The 17,223-nt window shown below is 36.0% G+C and overlaps 1 protein-coding gene and 1 long non-coding RNA gene across 6 annotated transcripts in view; one reads left to right on the forward strand and one right to left on the reverse strand.

The window, feature by feature from the left end:
• The window catches only part of LOC125179111, a 32,149-nt gene extending 17,604 nt beyond the window's left edge, over nt 1-14,545 (reverse strand). For both annotated transcript variants that reach the window (XR_007157147.1, XR_007157148.1), the window contains exon 1: nt 13,641-14,545. This is a non-coding gene — a long non-coding RNA (uncharacterized LOC125179111). The remainder of the gene's footprint in view (nt 1-13,640) is intronic.
• Nucleotides 1-16,923, forward strand: part of LOC108682648 — a 34,125-nt gene extending 17,202 nt beyond the window's left edge. For 2 of the 4 annotated variants that reach the window (XM_047884289.1, XM_018171853.2), the window contains exons 3-5: nt 9,928-10,021; nt 10,674-10,779; nt 16,531-16,923. In XM_047884289.1, coding sequence (XP_047740245.1) covers nt 9,928-10,021; nt 10,674-10,779; nt 16,531-16,707 — 377 coding nt within the window. In that variant the 3' untranslated portion in view covers nt 16,708-16,923. Of the gene's footprint in view, nt 1-2,208; nt 2,719-9,927; nt 10,022-10,673; nt 10,780-13,149; nt 14,526-16,530 lie in introns of those variants that run through there. The other 2 variants (XM_018171854.2, XM_018171852.1) reach the window with 2 other exon arrangements.
• Nucleotides 16,924-17,223: the final 300 nt, after the last annotated feature.

Here is a 17,223-nt window from a genome sequence, read left to right on the forward strand (position 1 = left end):
ATATGCGTTTAGAAATTACTTTTTTAAGACCACACTTCTAAATAAGAGGCGAGCGTCTCCGATGTTACACTCTAACAATGAATTTCTTACTCTATTTTTAAATTGTTAAATATTTGACAAAAAAATTTTATTATATAAATTTTTTAAATAATAAAAAATATTTTAACATTTTTTAATTTATTTATTCTGTCAATTGATTCGTGCATTGTCTCCGAATTTCAATTGAGCAAAATTTCAGATCGATTGGACAGGTAGAAGGGTGTTAAATATCGATTATATATATAAGATTTGTATCTGGCAAACAACCACACAAAGAAACAAACAAACAAGAATTAAAGTTAAAGAGAAGTTTGTGATAAAACATAGATGAAAAACATATTTAAAATTAAACAGATTTAATTCGTTTATTTTACGGCAGCACGTTAACTCTTGGTCGGGCTCGGAGCTTTTCCCATTCGATGCTCCAATTCGAAAAATATTTTCGACACTATATGTATCGTGGACACGCCCTGAAACAGTTTTTCATCCATAGAAGCGCACTCACAAACAAATTTTTAAAATTATTTATTTCGTCAATTGATTCGTGCACTGTCTCCGACTTTACGCAAGTGTGAAAAATTTTAGATCGATTGAACAGGTAGAAGTGTGTTAAATATCTATTACAAGAGGCAAACAAGCAGGCAAACAAGCACACAAACAAACAAGAAGTAAAGTTAAAGAGAAGATTGTGATAAAATATAGATGAAAAGGATAATTAAAATTGAACAGATTTAATTAGTTTATTTTACGGCAGCACGTTAACTCGATGTTGGTCGGGTTCGAAATATATTCTCCAATTCGAAAAATATTCTCGACACGCCCTGAAAGACCTCTATCGTGGACACGCCCTGAAAGACCTCATCTATATGAGAAGTTTTTCATCCATATAGAAACGCATTCACAAACTTTCTAATAAATATACTAAATATTAAATTTTGCACGAGTTTTAGATTGTGGTCGAGTTCAAGAAGTGGCTTTCATGACTTTGCTTCGTCAAAGCCGTGTTTCAAATGGAGATAAATTCAGGGTTCATTGTTGGATAAAAATTTAGTTGGTATTGATATTGAGTTTAGTACCTAATCATTATGTTTTTTTGAAAGATGATCGTTTCTTGCCTTTTGTAGGTCAAATTAGTTGTTTTCCAGATCAAAAGAGAGTCTAAAAAATTGTTAGTTCCTTTCCCTCAGTCGCATTCGTAACGAGGTACAACTAGATTTGAAATTTGCAGCGTGACGTAGATAAACGAAACAATTATGTTATATACGTCTAAAAAATCAGAAAAATCTCTTTTAGTCTATTCAAGCCGTCTGGCAGCCTTCACCACAATTCAATGAACATGCATCACACACAATCGGCGATCGGGCAGCTCCGGGTCAAGCTTCTATAAATAACGTGAAAGTTTGATCGCGATAGGTAGCCGACTTAAATTGGCCCACTGATGTATTTTAGCCAGCCACCCGTAAATCGATTTTTTATTATCCAAATTATGAATACATTTAAATTCCACCAACAGTTTTGATCATAGTTCATACGCACTCTGCAATTACTTCCTCTATAGACTATATAGGTTCGTGGCCAAGTGACGTTTTATTCACTTTCGAATACACAGAATTCGTCCCAGAACAACATTAGCGGCATGGAATGTATTGTAAAACGTTTGAAAGGATCAAATCTCTCTTACGAGACGCGGTTATCGTGAGAACATATTTCATTACACTTAGAGCAACGATAGAAATAGTCTCATGCTAGCCTAGTCCAGTTATTATACTGAGATGTATTGAATTCTCAATATTGAACGTATTGAACTGTAAATTGAATGTGTTGAAAAAAATTCGCAATTTTTTGGCACCCATTTATTTATTTTTTGCACAAACAATAGAATAAGTTTGACCCTGCAGAGGTAGATGCAAAGAAAGTTCAGTTATTTTTTGAATATTGAAGAAACAAACATAAAAGATGAGTTTCATTGCATAATAATAATGAAAATTTAGTGATCATAGTTTCGGAATGAAAAAAAAAAACTCAATTTTTTCTTTTCAGATATTGTTTCTGAGCCACTTCTAGCATAATGTGGTCTTTAGAGACGCTACTTGCAGATCTTTATGCAAGAAAAAGAAAAATCTCCACAACGGAGAAATTTGAATGCATTCATATTTATGAAGAAAAAGAAACTTTGTGTGAATAAAAGCTTCTGAGAAAAATAAAATAATTCTTCTTATACAAATTCCAAAGATTTTAAGCAACAGTGAGAAGAATGAACAACATGTTCTAATGCTGAATGGCCATGCACTGCTGAACCGTGTATTTAATTAATTTGTTCTGTCTATCATATGTATCGAGAAGTTCAACTTCTTCTGTCACTTGGTGACTGAAAAACATACTGAAACATATTAATGTGTGTATAACCATGTCCTGACGAGAGTAAACATCAAATGAAATTAAGTGATTCATTAAGAGATCGTTAACTTAAGAGCTAGATGGTGTGACGAGGTACTATGAAGAAAGGTTGTAAAGAAAGTGCAGTGTCATAGTGATCTAAAATGCCGATACTTCTTGGCAACAACATCCTAGGGCAAGTTCTTCACTCCTCGAGCGCGTCTAACTACAGACTTAGAGTACAGACTGAGCAAGCCGCTCCTGCTAACCCTGGAGATGATGACGTCTCCTCTAATAATTCAGGTATATTGGCATATAAAATATGTAGGAATTTGTATACGGTTTGACTCAATGAAGTAAATATAATGGTCAATATTCCTGGTGGGTGCGACGAGAAGTGGTGAGAATAATTAGATATAATGCCAGAACTATAAAAAATTGAGGCCGCACCTGATTATCAAAATAAATAAGTACAAAATTATACGTTCAGAATAGACGTGTTAGTCTTGTATGTATTTGAGAAAGTTAATTTAGCCGAGTTCCTTTGAAGAATGATATTTTGAATATGCATTTCCCGTTCAAGCCGGTATACACATCATCTTCCATGTCGAGATATTAACTATAATAAGAAATTGTACCTCCATTCTACTCCTTATGATATATGAAGGCTTTAACCATTAACGGTTAAATCCTTGCCTACCATTTGACATTACGACATTTTTACTAGGATCTTGATTATTATAATGTAATTCTTACCAGGATCTTATTTCTTAATCCTCTTTACTGCTCAAGTTGGTCTATTTTCTATACAACAAATCTGCCTGGATTGTTGACTAGCGAAGCACCGCCCGTTATACGTGCTACTTGTCGCTTATGTTAAACTACTTAACTAAATGCATTGTAAGCGATACACGTGCCATACAAAAACATAAATATTAAAGCATTGTTTCAAGTAGAAGAGACAAAGCAGGCAAGCAAGGTGACCTTTGCAATCGCTGCAGTGATCAACGAAGGAAACCGCAGACGGCTTTTTGCGGCATAGACGGCTTGATCCCGTCGCTGGTAAAAGCTTGAAACAGATTCTCCTTTCCCACCATAAAAAACTAGCGCAAATGAGGAACGTGTAAATCTGTAAATCGATTATATTACGCACGCCATCTTCACATTACGCCCTCTGCGGAATAAACATGCGTAAAAGATTCCGGAATAAAAGTTTAAATACCTTCAGCCAGAATTACTGAAAACAAACGAATTCAGAAACAACAAGGCAGTGACTTAATTAAATAGCAGCCGCTAACTAACGCCTCCAAGCCCCTCCGAAATTGCTATTCAGTTCTGGCTCATCCATGATATCCATCAAATAAATTTGAACGAGTACGCGATTTTAATTCCACTGTTAGTTAGTTTGAATCACCTATTCCAGCCAAGGTCAAAACCCGCATTTTTAAAATTTTGACACTTAAGTCGTGTGACAAAATACTATTGGAAAGAATTAAGGATTCGCTGCAAATTTGAATGTATGACATGGTCTACGTCTTGAAAATTCTACTACAAACGAACTGTATAATTGTTGTCAATACGTCATTGGATGACCTTATTTGTTAGCATTCAAATCTAACGTTAGACGTACGGGCTACGCGGCCATAATTGTTGCGCAAAGCTTTCAGGAAACGGAGCGAATCATCCGAAAACTCATCTAAGGAAACGGTGAATTTTCCGGGATATCGGGAAGAGGCGCGTTGGAAATATCGGTTAACTGTCTAACACCACCCACTGCTGGTCATTAAAGCACTGCCACTACCTGAACTATTATATATACTGTATATACTGATCAAAATAGGCACTGCCGCTCCACTTCCTGAACTGTTGAATGCTGATCAAACAAGGCATAGTCTCCACCTATAAGCTGCTACTAAAGTGATTAAAAAAATAGTCACTGATGTGAGTCGGCCTCAAACGATAATTGGGTACGAACGAGTTCACATAACCTAGGGCAGCCGCCGCAGTTTTTTCTGTATGAAACCAAGTCTATTCGAGCTTTCACCGGTTCAAATTTGCAGTTCAATCCGCTTTACCAAGCTGATCTGGAAGCCGCAACTGCATAGCCGCTCTTCGTTGCAATGCAGAATTTTTGCGGTACCTTTAATAATGCTCTTCCTCGCTCATAAGAACTATACAGTGGAGCACAGAAAATTGTTCTATCCCAGCGCACAGAAGTGTTCCGGTACACTGAAAGTGCTCTGCTCGCTATACAGAACAGCTGCTTTACACTGAGTGCTGGTCCTGCTCTGCTATACAGCATTCTTGCGGTGCACGGAGTGCTGTTCTGCGCATACAAAATACAACTTTAAGTATTTTATGTACTTTTTAGACCTAATGGCGAGCAAACGTGAATTGAAAATTTTGAAATTTTTTACACCGCGTTGAATGTATTTGATTCTTCAATCAGTCTAATGTATTTGATTCATGATTTCTCAAGATTCTACAAATTTACTATTTAGGCATTATTCATAAAGGTAATATATTAAGGTTGTGCCAGGCTTTTAAAAATGAGCGATTAACAAGGGTATGGAATAATGAAATACTTTATTAGAATGAACTATAATCTTGCTTGAAAATCTCGAACGGCAAATGGTACAATGCAAATTTGATCACTCATCGAATTCCCAGCACAATTCAAACTTTTTTGTTTGGTGTCACAAGCGCATCTACAACATAAGCTCGTATTCTTGTCTAGCAATATTTCGTACAACAGCGTACGTTTTGTCAAGTTTTACATGACGCTAGTAAGTTGCATAGTATTTTCAAATATTTTCACCGAAAATGGAGTCAGCTTGGTACGCGGTACGAGCTTACAAGGGTCAAAATGCGATCAATTTATTTTCCGAATTTTTACCCAAAAAATCAATGACTTAAAGACACCTTATGGTTTAAGTAATATCGGCAGGTTATGATTTATTTTAGTATCAGGTTCAAATGATTACTCTAGTTCTAATGACAGGTTAACGAAGAATTTAATGGCCGACTAATGCCGAAAACTCGCTATTTTTTTAAACGTTTCCGAGACCATCTTCGTTCAAATTTGCCTTAATTAAAGAATAATCAATAACGACTATATTAGTACGATAGCGACTATGACCTAAATTTATTAATAAAAGGTGCAGTAAAGCAAACAATATTTATGTTAACATTTCCAAGCAGAGATCAATTATAAGCGTTGTGAAGATAAAGTTTTCGTTTGAAACTCTCCGCGAATTCCGGAATCCTCAAATCTTAAGCACCGGAAGAGGATTTGGTTTATATGTTTTCATTAAATTCTCAATCATTCAACTAAAAAATGCGTTAAGTTATGCGTAAATTTAAAAATTAAAATATCACTCACCGAAATCGCTGCATACGCAAATTCCTACTGGAAACGCTTGCATTTCTTACCCACCAAATATCCTGATTATTTTTTCTTAAACCAGCTAGTAAACATGGTCAGTTTTTAATATTGGCTAGTCAGTCAAATAGTTTTCCCAGCTATGAAGATGAATTTTTACCACAGCTCATTCAAAATAACGAATTATAGGTGATAACTCTCATTGAACAAAGAAACTCCATCTAATTACAATTTTGGAGTCCTAATTCAATTTTTTACTGCACTTCCTGTTTTTGCGATGTCTCGTAATTCCACCACTAAAATAAAATCGCAGATCTAAGTAAAATCCCGACACGCAAGGTAATGCGGAAACGCATTTGAAGAGCGATATTTATTTTTAGTGCAAGGCTTCAAACACGTAAACAAACTTTCTATAATAGACGCGAGACTAGAAGCTTGACTTGAAACTTCTTGGCACAGATGATTTCCTTGAGATTTAAGAACAAAAAATCCAGATCCATGTAAATTAAATACATACATAGAAAATCCAAATCCATGTAAAATAAATATGTGCACAGCACATCCAGATCCATGCAAAATCTCCATACGAGAAATTCATTTAATAGCGGCCTGCAGACAAACGAACTCTTCCAAAATAAACTTTCAATAAAATGTCTTAGATTAAATAAATCATAGATATCTTAGTGCAAATTGACACACTTCAAAACCTCATATTTTTGTTCGCCCAAAGACTGACCATCTTTTTATAATGTCAAAAAAACAACATTTGGATTCAGTTCGTCGCGCTCACACGACCCACGTTTTAGCAGATAATTTGGCAGTCGATTGCCAATAATTGGAAGTCGCTTGCTATGCTAAAAAACTAGTCCATGCAATTGACGGATGAGGATATTTTGGTGCAATTTGACCATAGCTCTTAAACAGAGTCAAGGTGTCGCGTGTGGCTGGGGAAAGTCGAAGTAATGTTGAGTGTTTTCATTACTACATTACCTATAAAACTAGGATAGTTACTGTCACTACATGTTTATCTACTTATATATGTTATTAATATTTTAATTATATTAAGATAATAAAATTACAGATGATATGATGCAATAACACCAGCTCAAGTACACCCAGAATTACCTACACGTGTTGTGATGCGTTCTTTGATTTATTTTTAATTCTATCCAAAATAACCAAATATAGTACTAAAAATTGCATAGTCCTTCTGTGAAAAATGAATTCAAACTTAAAGCATAAGTGTGCTCAACTCAAGTGATTAACGCATTCAACTTGAACAGTATAAGCTTCAAGATGAACATAATGAACACCAGCATCAACATAATGAACTTCACATGAACATAACGAGCTTGTAGCATGCCGTGTTAATTAACGTAGCGACGTTACGCTCAATTGGCAGCGTTGAGATATTCGACCACGTTACGAGTTGACCTTGCATAAGGTCACCAAATGACCTTGAACGCAATGAGTTAAGAACAGAATCAACGAGAAGTTGGAAAAAATCTTAAGATATTCCCAATTTTTGGTAAGCTAATTTATTGTTGCTATTTCGTTCCATAATAAGCCTATTAAACAAAAATTTAACATTTAAAACGTTGTTATCGAGTCCGAGTGAATTACTAATTTATGCAAGAAAACTTCAAGTAACTTGTCAATTATCGAATAGGCAAACAAACATAAATCTTATTTAATTGCAGCACGGAAGAATAACAAGAATTGAACTGCGTAAAATGATGAAAAGTTCGAATTTACAATCTAGGACCCGAGAAGAACATGATATTTGAAAATAAACTATTTTCTAAACACAAGATGAACATAACTTTACCAGATGTATTTTTGTAAGAGCTTATCATTTAATTGGCACGCAATTTTGCATTACTGCATTCTCTACTCTTCGATAAAAACACTTCAATTAGTGAAAATTGCAACTAGTATCTCGAATAATTATTTAACAAACAGATTTTAATTTGTTATTCAATTTTATTTGACTTCCTATAGCAAGTTTAGAAAATGAATGAGAAATAAATTACGTTGCCATGAGCAAAGTTCTTCCAGTACAAGAGAGAAAATCTTCAGAATAAACCCAAGAAAAAACATATATTTCGAAGTAATTTTCATGTCCTTGCGTAGTCAGAGAAAGGAAAATCAGTGGCTGCCATTCACAATTAGTTTTGCCGTAGATTTTCCATCGTCGTATTCCTAGGAAACATGTACAAGAAAAATTCTAATCCTGAGAAATTAGCTCACGTCAGGAACATCGTAAGCGTTTATCATCGAGGACCTCCCGTATCGACCGTGCATTATGGTCCGGGCATTAATCTGTGATCGTGTAGCAGCAACTAGCAGCTATAATATGTTAATAATGATGAATTAAATCATTGACCGCGCGAAAAATTTCTAACGTACATATAATAAGTTGTGTTTGTCATCACTCGCTGCCCTTTTGCTCTGGGCGCGGCTTTCGGAACCATGACCGCAAAACCAAGGAACTTGAATGCGTTTCCGATTCTGGCCCTGAGCTCCGACTTCTTTTGTAAATAAACATGTATGTTGTCGTTGGCGGAGGCTCTTTCCATACTAAATCCCTGTTATAATTAAACCATAAATCGTTTGTCTACGACTGCTCACTGAATGACCAATTAGAAGAATATCAACTAATATATATAGAAAATACAGACGATGGGCGTTTTTTTTTTCTTTTAGATAAATTCAGTAAGTGCATGTTCCAATTATTGTACATCGTAAGATGTTGATGCTTTAACATAATAAATAGTGTATATAAAGTAATAATATTGTCTGTTCACAATAATATTGTCCATTTATAATAATAAATTCCAACGAAGATGGCGACCAACTTTGCAACGCACTGCACTCGACTATATAGCACCTGCACTACCGAGTGCATTGCGCGACCTGAGATAAAATATGCGTTGCATTGCGAGGCCGAATGCTATTTTCGCGTCGCTAACCTTTAAATCAGAGGACACTTGTCCATTTTGATCTTGTTTATGCTAGAGCGGAGGCTTGGCGCAGACTAGCTTTCTTTAGGCAAACATTTACGCACAAGAACGAAGGCGTATATTGACTACTGTAGAGTTCAAATCTTGTTTGGCACACTGTCATTACTAGAAGAGCTTGGACAAATATGGACGGAATGGGTTCAACCAAAATACAAAATTATGCATCTATGGATATTTATTCAGGAGAAATTGAGGGAACAAGGCCCAACTACTAAAAAATTTTTCAAAGTGATAAGCGTCCGCACATCACTAAAATTTCCGACGAATATTGCGAAGCAGGACTATAGTCACGTATACTAAACCTCATTAAACCATTGCAAAACATTCATGAGAACATCAATTAAATGAAGCTTGAATGCTACGCAGCAAGGAGGGGTTAATATAGGAAAGTGAATGTTACGCTGCAAGCAAAAGTTTGACGCTTCTTCTCACTGACTTTGCCGGGAAATAATAGTTTTGAGATAAAATAACAAATTTATAAAGTCATACGGATAAAAATTTGTAGACATAAAACAGGAAGATAATACTTGGGTACTTTAGAAATTATTAATCAATAATTAAATTCAATAATAATTGAATGTAAATATTCACAAGATAATAATTAATAATAAAATAATTTTAACCAAGAATATACATCAATAATATAAATTTATAGAATCAATTACTTTGTTTTGATTGCATTATGCGAGTATATGTGAATTAATAAATACTTTTCTAAGATTTAAATTCATGGAGCGAATCCACGGAGAATCTAATTAAATCTCCCTTGAAAGAATCAAAGCAATCTTATGCGACATGATGACCTATTTATATCATCGATAAGTTCTTAAGACTGAATCGAGAACCCGATTTTACGTTATATGTAATAATATCTAATAAAAGTGAGCTTTGTATGAAGGATTATTGGGAATATATATTGAATGCGCGCCATCCACCTAATTGTACTTTAAAAATACGAATTGTATTGAAAAAATTCCCACAATATCAAATAATGTAACAGAATGAACTATATTAATTGTTTAATACTTAGTATTAATTAATCATTCATAATCGATTATTGTTTAGTTAATTATATAATTGTTAATTGTGCGATTTCGCGTCTTCTAGATCCCGCGCCCGGCGAAGGCTTCAACGTGGTTGGCGTCTTGCTAGCGGTCATCTCTGTCATCCTCATCATCATCGGCATCGCCTTCGTCTACAGGTGAGTCTACTGGCACCATGCCTTCGTCTACAGGTGAGTCTACTGGCACCACGCCTTCGTCTACAGGTGAGTCTACTGGCACCACGCCTTCGTCTACAGGTGAGTCTACTGGCAGCAATTTTGAGTCTACTGGCAGCAATTTTGAGTCTACTGGCACCAAGATTTTAATTGAAAACTTTTCAGCGACCATATTCATCGTATGCTTAAAAACTTCAAGCTGATGCGAACGACAATTGGTACTAATAAATATGTACGATTAATATTAAAGGCTAAATTTCCAATTCCAATTAAACCCGTGAATGAAGATGACAACTCAACAATTAACAATTTCAAACGTTATTTAGATCAATTTAATTCAGTTTGGATAAGGTTACTTTAAAAAAGGCGAACACTGCTCCAAGAAAGATAAAGAATTCATTCATCAGGGAATTAATATGACATTTTTTAAACTTATATTGAGTATAATTGATATAATGGACAGAATATTCGAGCTCGTACACGAAACGATTTCAATGAAAGTTTGGCGAATTTAGTTGGCATTTTCTTTATTAGATTATAGATTGCGATTATGGTGATACACAATATCAATAACTGTAAGCTAATATCAGCTTTCTCTTTTAATTTTGAAATAATCTAATGTTCCGCCTTGCAGTCGCATGCGACGCGGCAAACTTTCGCCTGCGGCAGACGAGCCGGACATGGAATTGGCGGCTCCGACAGAACAGGAGCCCGAGAGAGAGAAAGATCCGTACATGGAGGTGAGATACGGTTGTAATTTGATCAATTTTTATTAGTTAAATTATCAGCTGTTAGAACAAAACTTGTTTAGAACAATAACTTGTTCCGAACTTGTTCTAGAACTTGTTCATAACTTGTTCAGAACAATATACGATTCGATGAAAAACTGACAAGGCTACACAAATGAAAGAAAGGTGTAGAGGAGTGGAAAAGAGGAAGGACTGTACATGGACGTGTGGTGACGGTTGTGATGGATGAATTTCATTTGTTAAATTATCAGCTGATGATTTGCGGCTTTCAAAACTTGTTTAGACGAGCAATAATTAAATAAATCGATGAACTGAGGATGTTACATAAATGATAGAATTTTGAATAAGTGAAGCATATTCCTAAAAATGAATGCGCCATGTTTTCTTCGAGTTGAATTGATAACTTTGGATATTTTCGTCGGAATTGTGGTTGCGGTGTGATTTTGCAATCTTTTTCATTTGTCAATTTTCGAATGAGTACAGGCAATAATATAAATGTTAAAACATGTGAAAATAACTAATGAGGATCGAAAAATTGCAAGTATAAGATGCATGATCAGAAAAGTCTTATTTCTGTTCAAAATGAAACCACAAATTCGATTTAATTGAATTGAGTCGCAATTAAAGAGAACTTTGATGGAGATATTATCGTATACTTTACACGGAATCATAGAATTGGGAGAGGAATGGCGGCAGCAAGAGTAAATTTACAAATAAATTATCAAAACAAGTAGACAATATAAACATTTAAACATGTATAAATCTATTTTCCTCACACAATAAAATATTTTTAAACTGCTCGATATTCTGCAATGACCGCTGCATGTATGCACTTTCCACTACATGGCGACCAGCGAATAGAAATTTGTTTAGATAGTTTTGACTCGCATCACTTCACCAGCTACTGTAAAAATTGCTACATATTATATGCCTCACTCCTCCGAAAGGCCTTCGAAATGACCAATTCAGCTCAGCCCAGGCAAACAATGGCTCTCTGCAGGCGTTGGAAAATACGTCGCTCGGACCTGCGGAATACAGATTGCGTAACGAGGTTCCGAATGAGCGAACTGGCAATGACTTAAAAATCGATCAAAATGAAACAACTGTAGGTTTAATTTTAAAATTAAAAAAAGTGTCAGAATGCTTCTCCTACGCAATATTCAAGTTTCTACTAACATGTACGTGATTTACATTCTCATAACTTCAAAACGTAAATTGACTATTACTGCTAAAAGTTAACGAATAAACATGGAGCTGAGCTGTTTAGAGTATTTTTACTTTAAACCGCACAGAGATGTAGAGTAAGGCCGCAACTTACGAAGATAATCTTTTGTAAACTTCCTGAAATAAGCAATGCAATATCTATATCAACATTGGAATATTGTTTGAGTTCAATTAGACTACTCACTAATTCCACTTAGTTATCCTGACACATAACAATAATTACCTATACCGGTACTGCCTCGATTTTTTTTCGCTATCCAGTCAACTGAAGCAACAGCATCTACAAACCATAAATGGATTGAATTCAATTATATTTTGCCTGCAGTAATTTCTCAGCAAAAATCACGAAATGTTGATACTACACACACGCAACCTCCGTTGAGACCGTGACCATGCATCACCACCCAGCCCACAAGACAACGACACGTATTCGCCGCACCAGTAAATGCACCAACCGCTTGTTACTAGGAATGAGAGTCAGTGTCAAGTCGACCGTTGACGAGTATAGTAGACGTGGGCGTTCGACGACGTCGCACGCATTGATTTAATTTCAAAAATTAAAGGGTTTTTTGGCTTGAAAATAAATTTACTCGATATAAACAAAATAATTCCACTCCTAAAATAGTTATCTGGCATAATTAAAATGACGGTAATGGTAACAGCAGAAAGGGTAAAAATCGCTTATGGGTCCTTCCGTTACTGATGCCGACTATCCAAAAGTATTTAACTTGGCGCCATTCAAGGATGAAAATCCCACAACCAACTGGAATGCAGTTTTTATCGATGACTGAATGGCTTTGTAGAAATATTCGCTTTTTATATACTCGTTCAAACTGACTGGAAACTTTTGTTCCTTCTACGGTTTCACGGTGTATTTCCAACAAACTTCTATTCCGTGGATTTTTATTTTCTCGAACTACGTAGCAAGCAGTAAGAACTGGATTCAATTTTCAAACAATTGTAAATTTGTTCATCCAAGTAGAATCCACAAAATGAAACTCACGCAAGATCCTAACTTGAATATATTCTCCAAGCACACAATTCATGAATGAAATTATAATTACTTTCATAAACATGAATTACGGATACTTTCTCTCCTTACAGGTAAATTTGTTAATAGGCAATTTAAATGGAATAAGAAAATTAAAACTGACCTTACTTCCGGTATAATGGAAGTTTTTGGTTCAGTTTTCAGTTCCTTAAGGAGACCTCTTCCAAAATCCTCATTTGGCAAGTTCGGCTCTATCCGTACCATATTTATAAGGCAGAAAAATAAAGGCATCGCTTTGATTAAAGATTCAAAGAAGTGTTTCACTTGCATTCCAAAATTAAGGCGGAACTGCCCTGAATCCGACCTCAAATTTACATCCGAAAAATCGGATGCCGCCTCCGGAGCCCCCGACATGAGCGATGAAACTGAGAACGCGATTGAAAGAATGGACTTCGTCCTTACGTTAAAATCAATCGATGTAATTGAATTAGCGCAACAAGAGCATGAAAATTCGTCCTCTTCAGAAAAATATGCCGGCCCTGGTAGTGTTATACTAGAAACGGCCAAATTAGGCTACGTTTCTATAAACGACCCAAATTATGTGAGAAAAGTTTCAAAACGTTTTCGGAAGGCTTACCTGCAGAAATGCGCCGCTGAACCAAACTCTCCAGCTTCGATAATAGAAGTTGCGAAGAGTGTTCCAGGTTTTCAGGACGCACAAAAGTACTACCCAGCGCTAACAACCAATCTCATCTTCAGCTGCAAGGAGATGGCGACGTTGACGCAAAATGGGATAACAACGGAAGATTTTCAGATCTTCGGTATACATCCGAGTTATTTCAATAAGTCTTTCTCAATGGAAAGTGAAAACAACACAACTTCGCCCATGAGGACCATTCATTCTAGCAATGAACCACAAATCGAAGCGTTGGGCAACGTAACTAAAACCAGACCTGGGTTAACTCGTCACGTTTCGTTTCTGGACACTCCACAAATTCACACTGTATACAAAAATGCTTCGACTAAACTTCGTCGCCGCTATTCTTTCAATGGATCTTCGACAGCAAAGCCATTGCGAAAAAGGTCTTATATACTGAACAATAGTCCAAAAAAGCCTCAAAGTTTTACTTCCTTCACAAACGAAACAATCTCTTACCCAAAAGGACGAAATGCTCTAACACGAAAACTTTCGTTCAGGTCATCGCGTTCCATTGATTACTCGTGCAAGCTTTGCCCGAAATTGGTCGGAACTTCCCAAATTGACACGTTGCCCGAAACTGAGGAAAATTCAGGCACAGATGGTTTTGAAGCACCGTTAGATTCTGCTGAGTGGGCGCCATCAATCACAAGTAATTCGAGCTTGAGACGCACAACATCCTTTTCAGGAAAGCCAACGAACGAACATCATTCACTGAGAAGAAGCTACAGCTTCAGCGATAGAGCAAAGAGAACAGGCATGTTCCGACGACCGGTCACTAACGTTAACAGGAGCAGCGAATGTGCAGACTTCGCTGCGCATGAGGTATAGATGCGGACGACGTGTGTTTATTTATGAGGTAGATGCAGACGACGTGCGTTTATTTATGAGGTAGATGCGGACGGACGACGTGCTGAGTTCTCGGGCACCCAGCCTCCCAGGGCTTCATGTGATGTGCCTTTATTTGATCTGAAAGCAGAAATAACAATGGTTTTTAATTCAATACTAAAAATTAACAAAAGAAAACCGGTGTTAGGTATGAGTTTTAAATTCTACGTACAATTAATTTTTTTGTACACTATATTTCACGCCAACATTAGAGGGTTTTACACCCTTTTTTTACGAGTTATTGTTAAAAAGAAAATTAAAGGGTAATCGTTCACCTAAATGAATTGTCTCAATCATACCATGTTTGACAGCAGCTGGCGAAAATGATAGAATTATAACAATTTATTCGGCATCATTATCACTTAAATGGGAAAATTAAATTGAACTACGACCTGCACCTAACATAAGAAAGCGCGTATTAGCGTCACGATTTTCCGACCAAAGTAACAAATGCAATAGTTAGAGAGACTATTCAGTAACTAGATTGCATTTAATTTGTATATCATGAAACTCACTTTAATTTCTGCATTCACGCAATAATTGGTTAGTGCTTGCTTATGACAACAGCTGTGGCACCGACATTTTCTTTAAAACTGCTGTGTATGTCGTAATGATCACGTTGAAAATTTATGTTCGTATTCATTAGCACCAGCATTCATTTTTTTCCAAATTGTATAGAATGTATGTGGAGTCCGTGTATATAGACAGAGCAATTTTGAAATTTATGCTGATTAGAGGCCTTCACTTCCTGAGCTTGAAAGTACCCGACACTCGCCCTGCTGTATTTGACCTGCGACATTCAGAGGTCGTCAGACAGCGCGCTCTTGCAATCCGTGTGTCTCTCATACTACGAGTTAAAAAAAAAACTTCGCAGTCAATTCCTAATTATTAAGGTGATTAAATTGAACCTAATCATGGGGGCTATTAATGTTATGAATACGTCGTATGCACTTCCGTGGTCGTACCTTTTGATATTATGGAAATGATTGTTATATTTTTTATATTACCTTAATTTTCGCGAATCGAGTATCAAATTTCCGTAATTTGAAAATTCGGGCAAATGACACCAATAAGGCTTCGTAAATTTGTCTTGTTTCATACGTTACAACCTCGGTTCAGTTACTCTGTGGTGATGAGCATCACAGAAGGATTCTGAAATGCGAGTTTAAAACAGAAAATTAAATTTTTCACCATAAGTGATCTCTTTCATGAATAGGCAAACGACACGAAAGGACTTCTCGGATGGTATTATTTCTATTTACGAGTATTTCACGAGGACAATAATAGATTATTTTCATATCACAACGCCGTCCTTGATAAGTAAAAAAAACTACTAAAAAATTATTACATTTTTTCTAAAAAAGATGAACTGTTCTCTTATGAAGCGCTCTTTACTAACAATGGATTTGTGTGTTTTCCCGTCTTGTTGTGAAGTATGTTACCTCGACCTGAATCACGTGCAGTTACATGCATTTTTTCTCAGGCATGCATGAGCCTAACAATGCCTTTTGCGATCAAACAATTGCACAGCTTTCTGGCAATGCTAAAAACAATTGAACTAGAGGGGGGGGCAATGCTGAAAATCGAAATAAATAACTTAGAAAATGAGGCCCTAAATCTGAATAAACACCTTTCGATTTGGCTCAAGCTAATCAACGATTTAATCATGGTGTCAAAAATTAAGATTTTTACAAATTTTTATTTACGAAACACCGATCGCCATGGAAGATGTTGTAGTTGTTAACATTTCTTCTCACCTTTCAATACTTGAACTTGAAGTAGGATTATCCAACCGGTGATTTTTTATTTTACAGACCAAAAAACAAAGAGTCACGAATGATTTCTTAAAGGTCTGAAAAACTTTCCCATTGATAATGACACATTGATTACTTACATTTAATCTATTTTACTCTTTTTTTAACTTTGTTTTTTCTTATTCTAGTGGCTGAATATGCCTGAAGAACAACCACCGACACCCGACCTACGGAAACAAATGAAAACAGCCGTGCGTACCGTCTCGCGCAAGATCTCACTGGCGCAGAAGAAGGAGGCTGACGACTTCAAGATCGGAGTGCCTCCGCATCTTCGATACCAGCTTAAAGAAATATATGTTTATTGACCTTCCTGGCCTCACTATGTGAGGAATAAATGTGAGGGTTGTGATGCATCCGCTGCACTTTGTGATAAGATAGTGAACGAATTCAGCTGATGGATGAGTAACAGCGTTATTATGAAAGTCATTTTGTGATATGATAGTGAACGAACTCAGCTGATGGATGAGTAACAGCGTTATTATGCAAGTTATTTTGTGATATGATAGTGAACTAACTCAGCTGATGGAAATAGATACTTTAGCTTTACGTGAAATAGAATTAGATTTAAATATTTTGCGCTGTAATTTTCGTCAGCCGTTTTCTTGTTTCAGTGCAACTGGTTTTAATATATAAAATGACTACTTAATGCCTTCAACCGGTGCAACTGATTATAATATATTATATGACCACTTAATGCGTTCAGCCGGACGCTGGTAATGCACCGATGATGTTCAGTTGGTAGGTAAAAAATCATACTATGTTTTACTGTTTCTTTCTGCCCTCGGTAAGATATATTTATTTATTAGAATTATCCCAGTATG

Source organism: Hyalella azteca, unplaced genomic scaffold, assembly GCF_000764305.2.
Source record: "Hyalella azteca isolate HAZT.00-mixed unplaced genomic scaffold, Hazt_2.0.2 contig15109, whole genome shotgun sequence".
NCBI classification, from domain to species: domain Eukaryota; kingdom Metazoa; phylum Arthropoda; class Malacostraca; order Amphipoda; family Hyalellidae; genus Hyalella; species Hyalella azteca.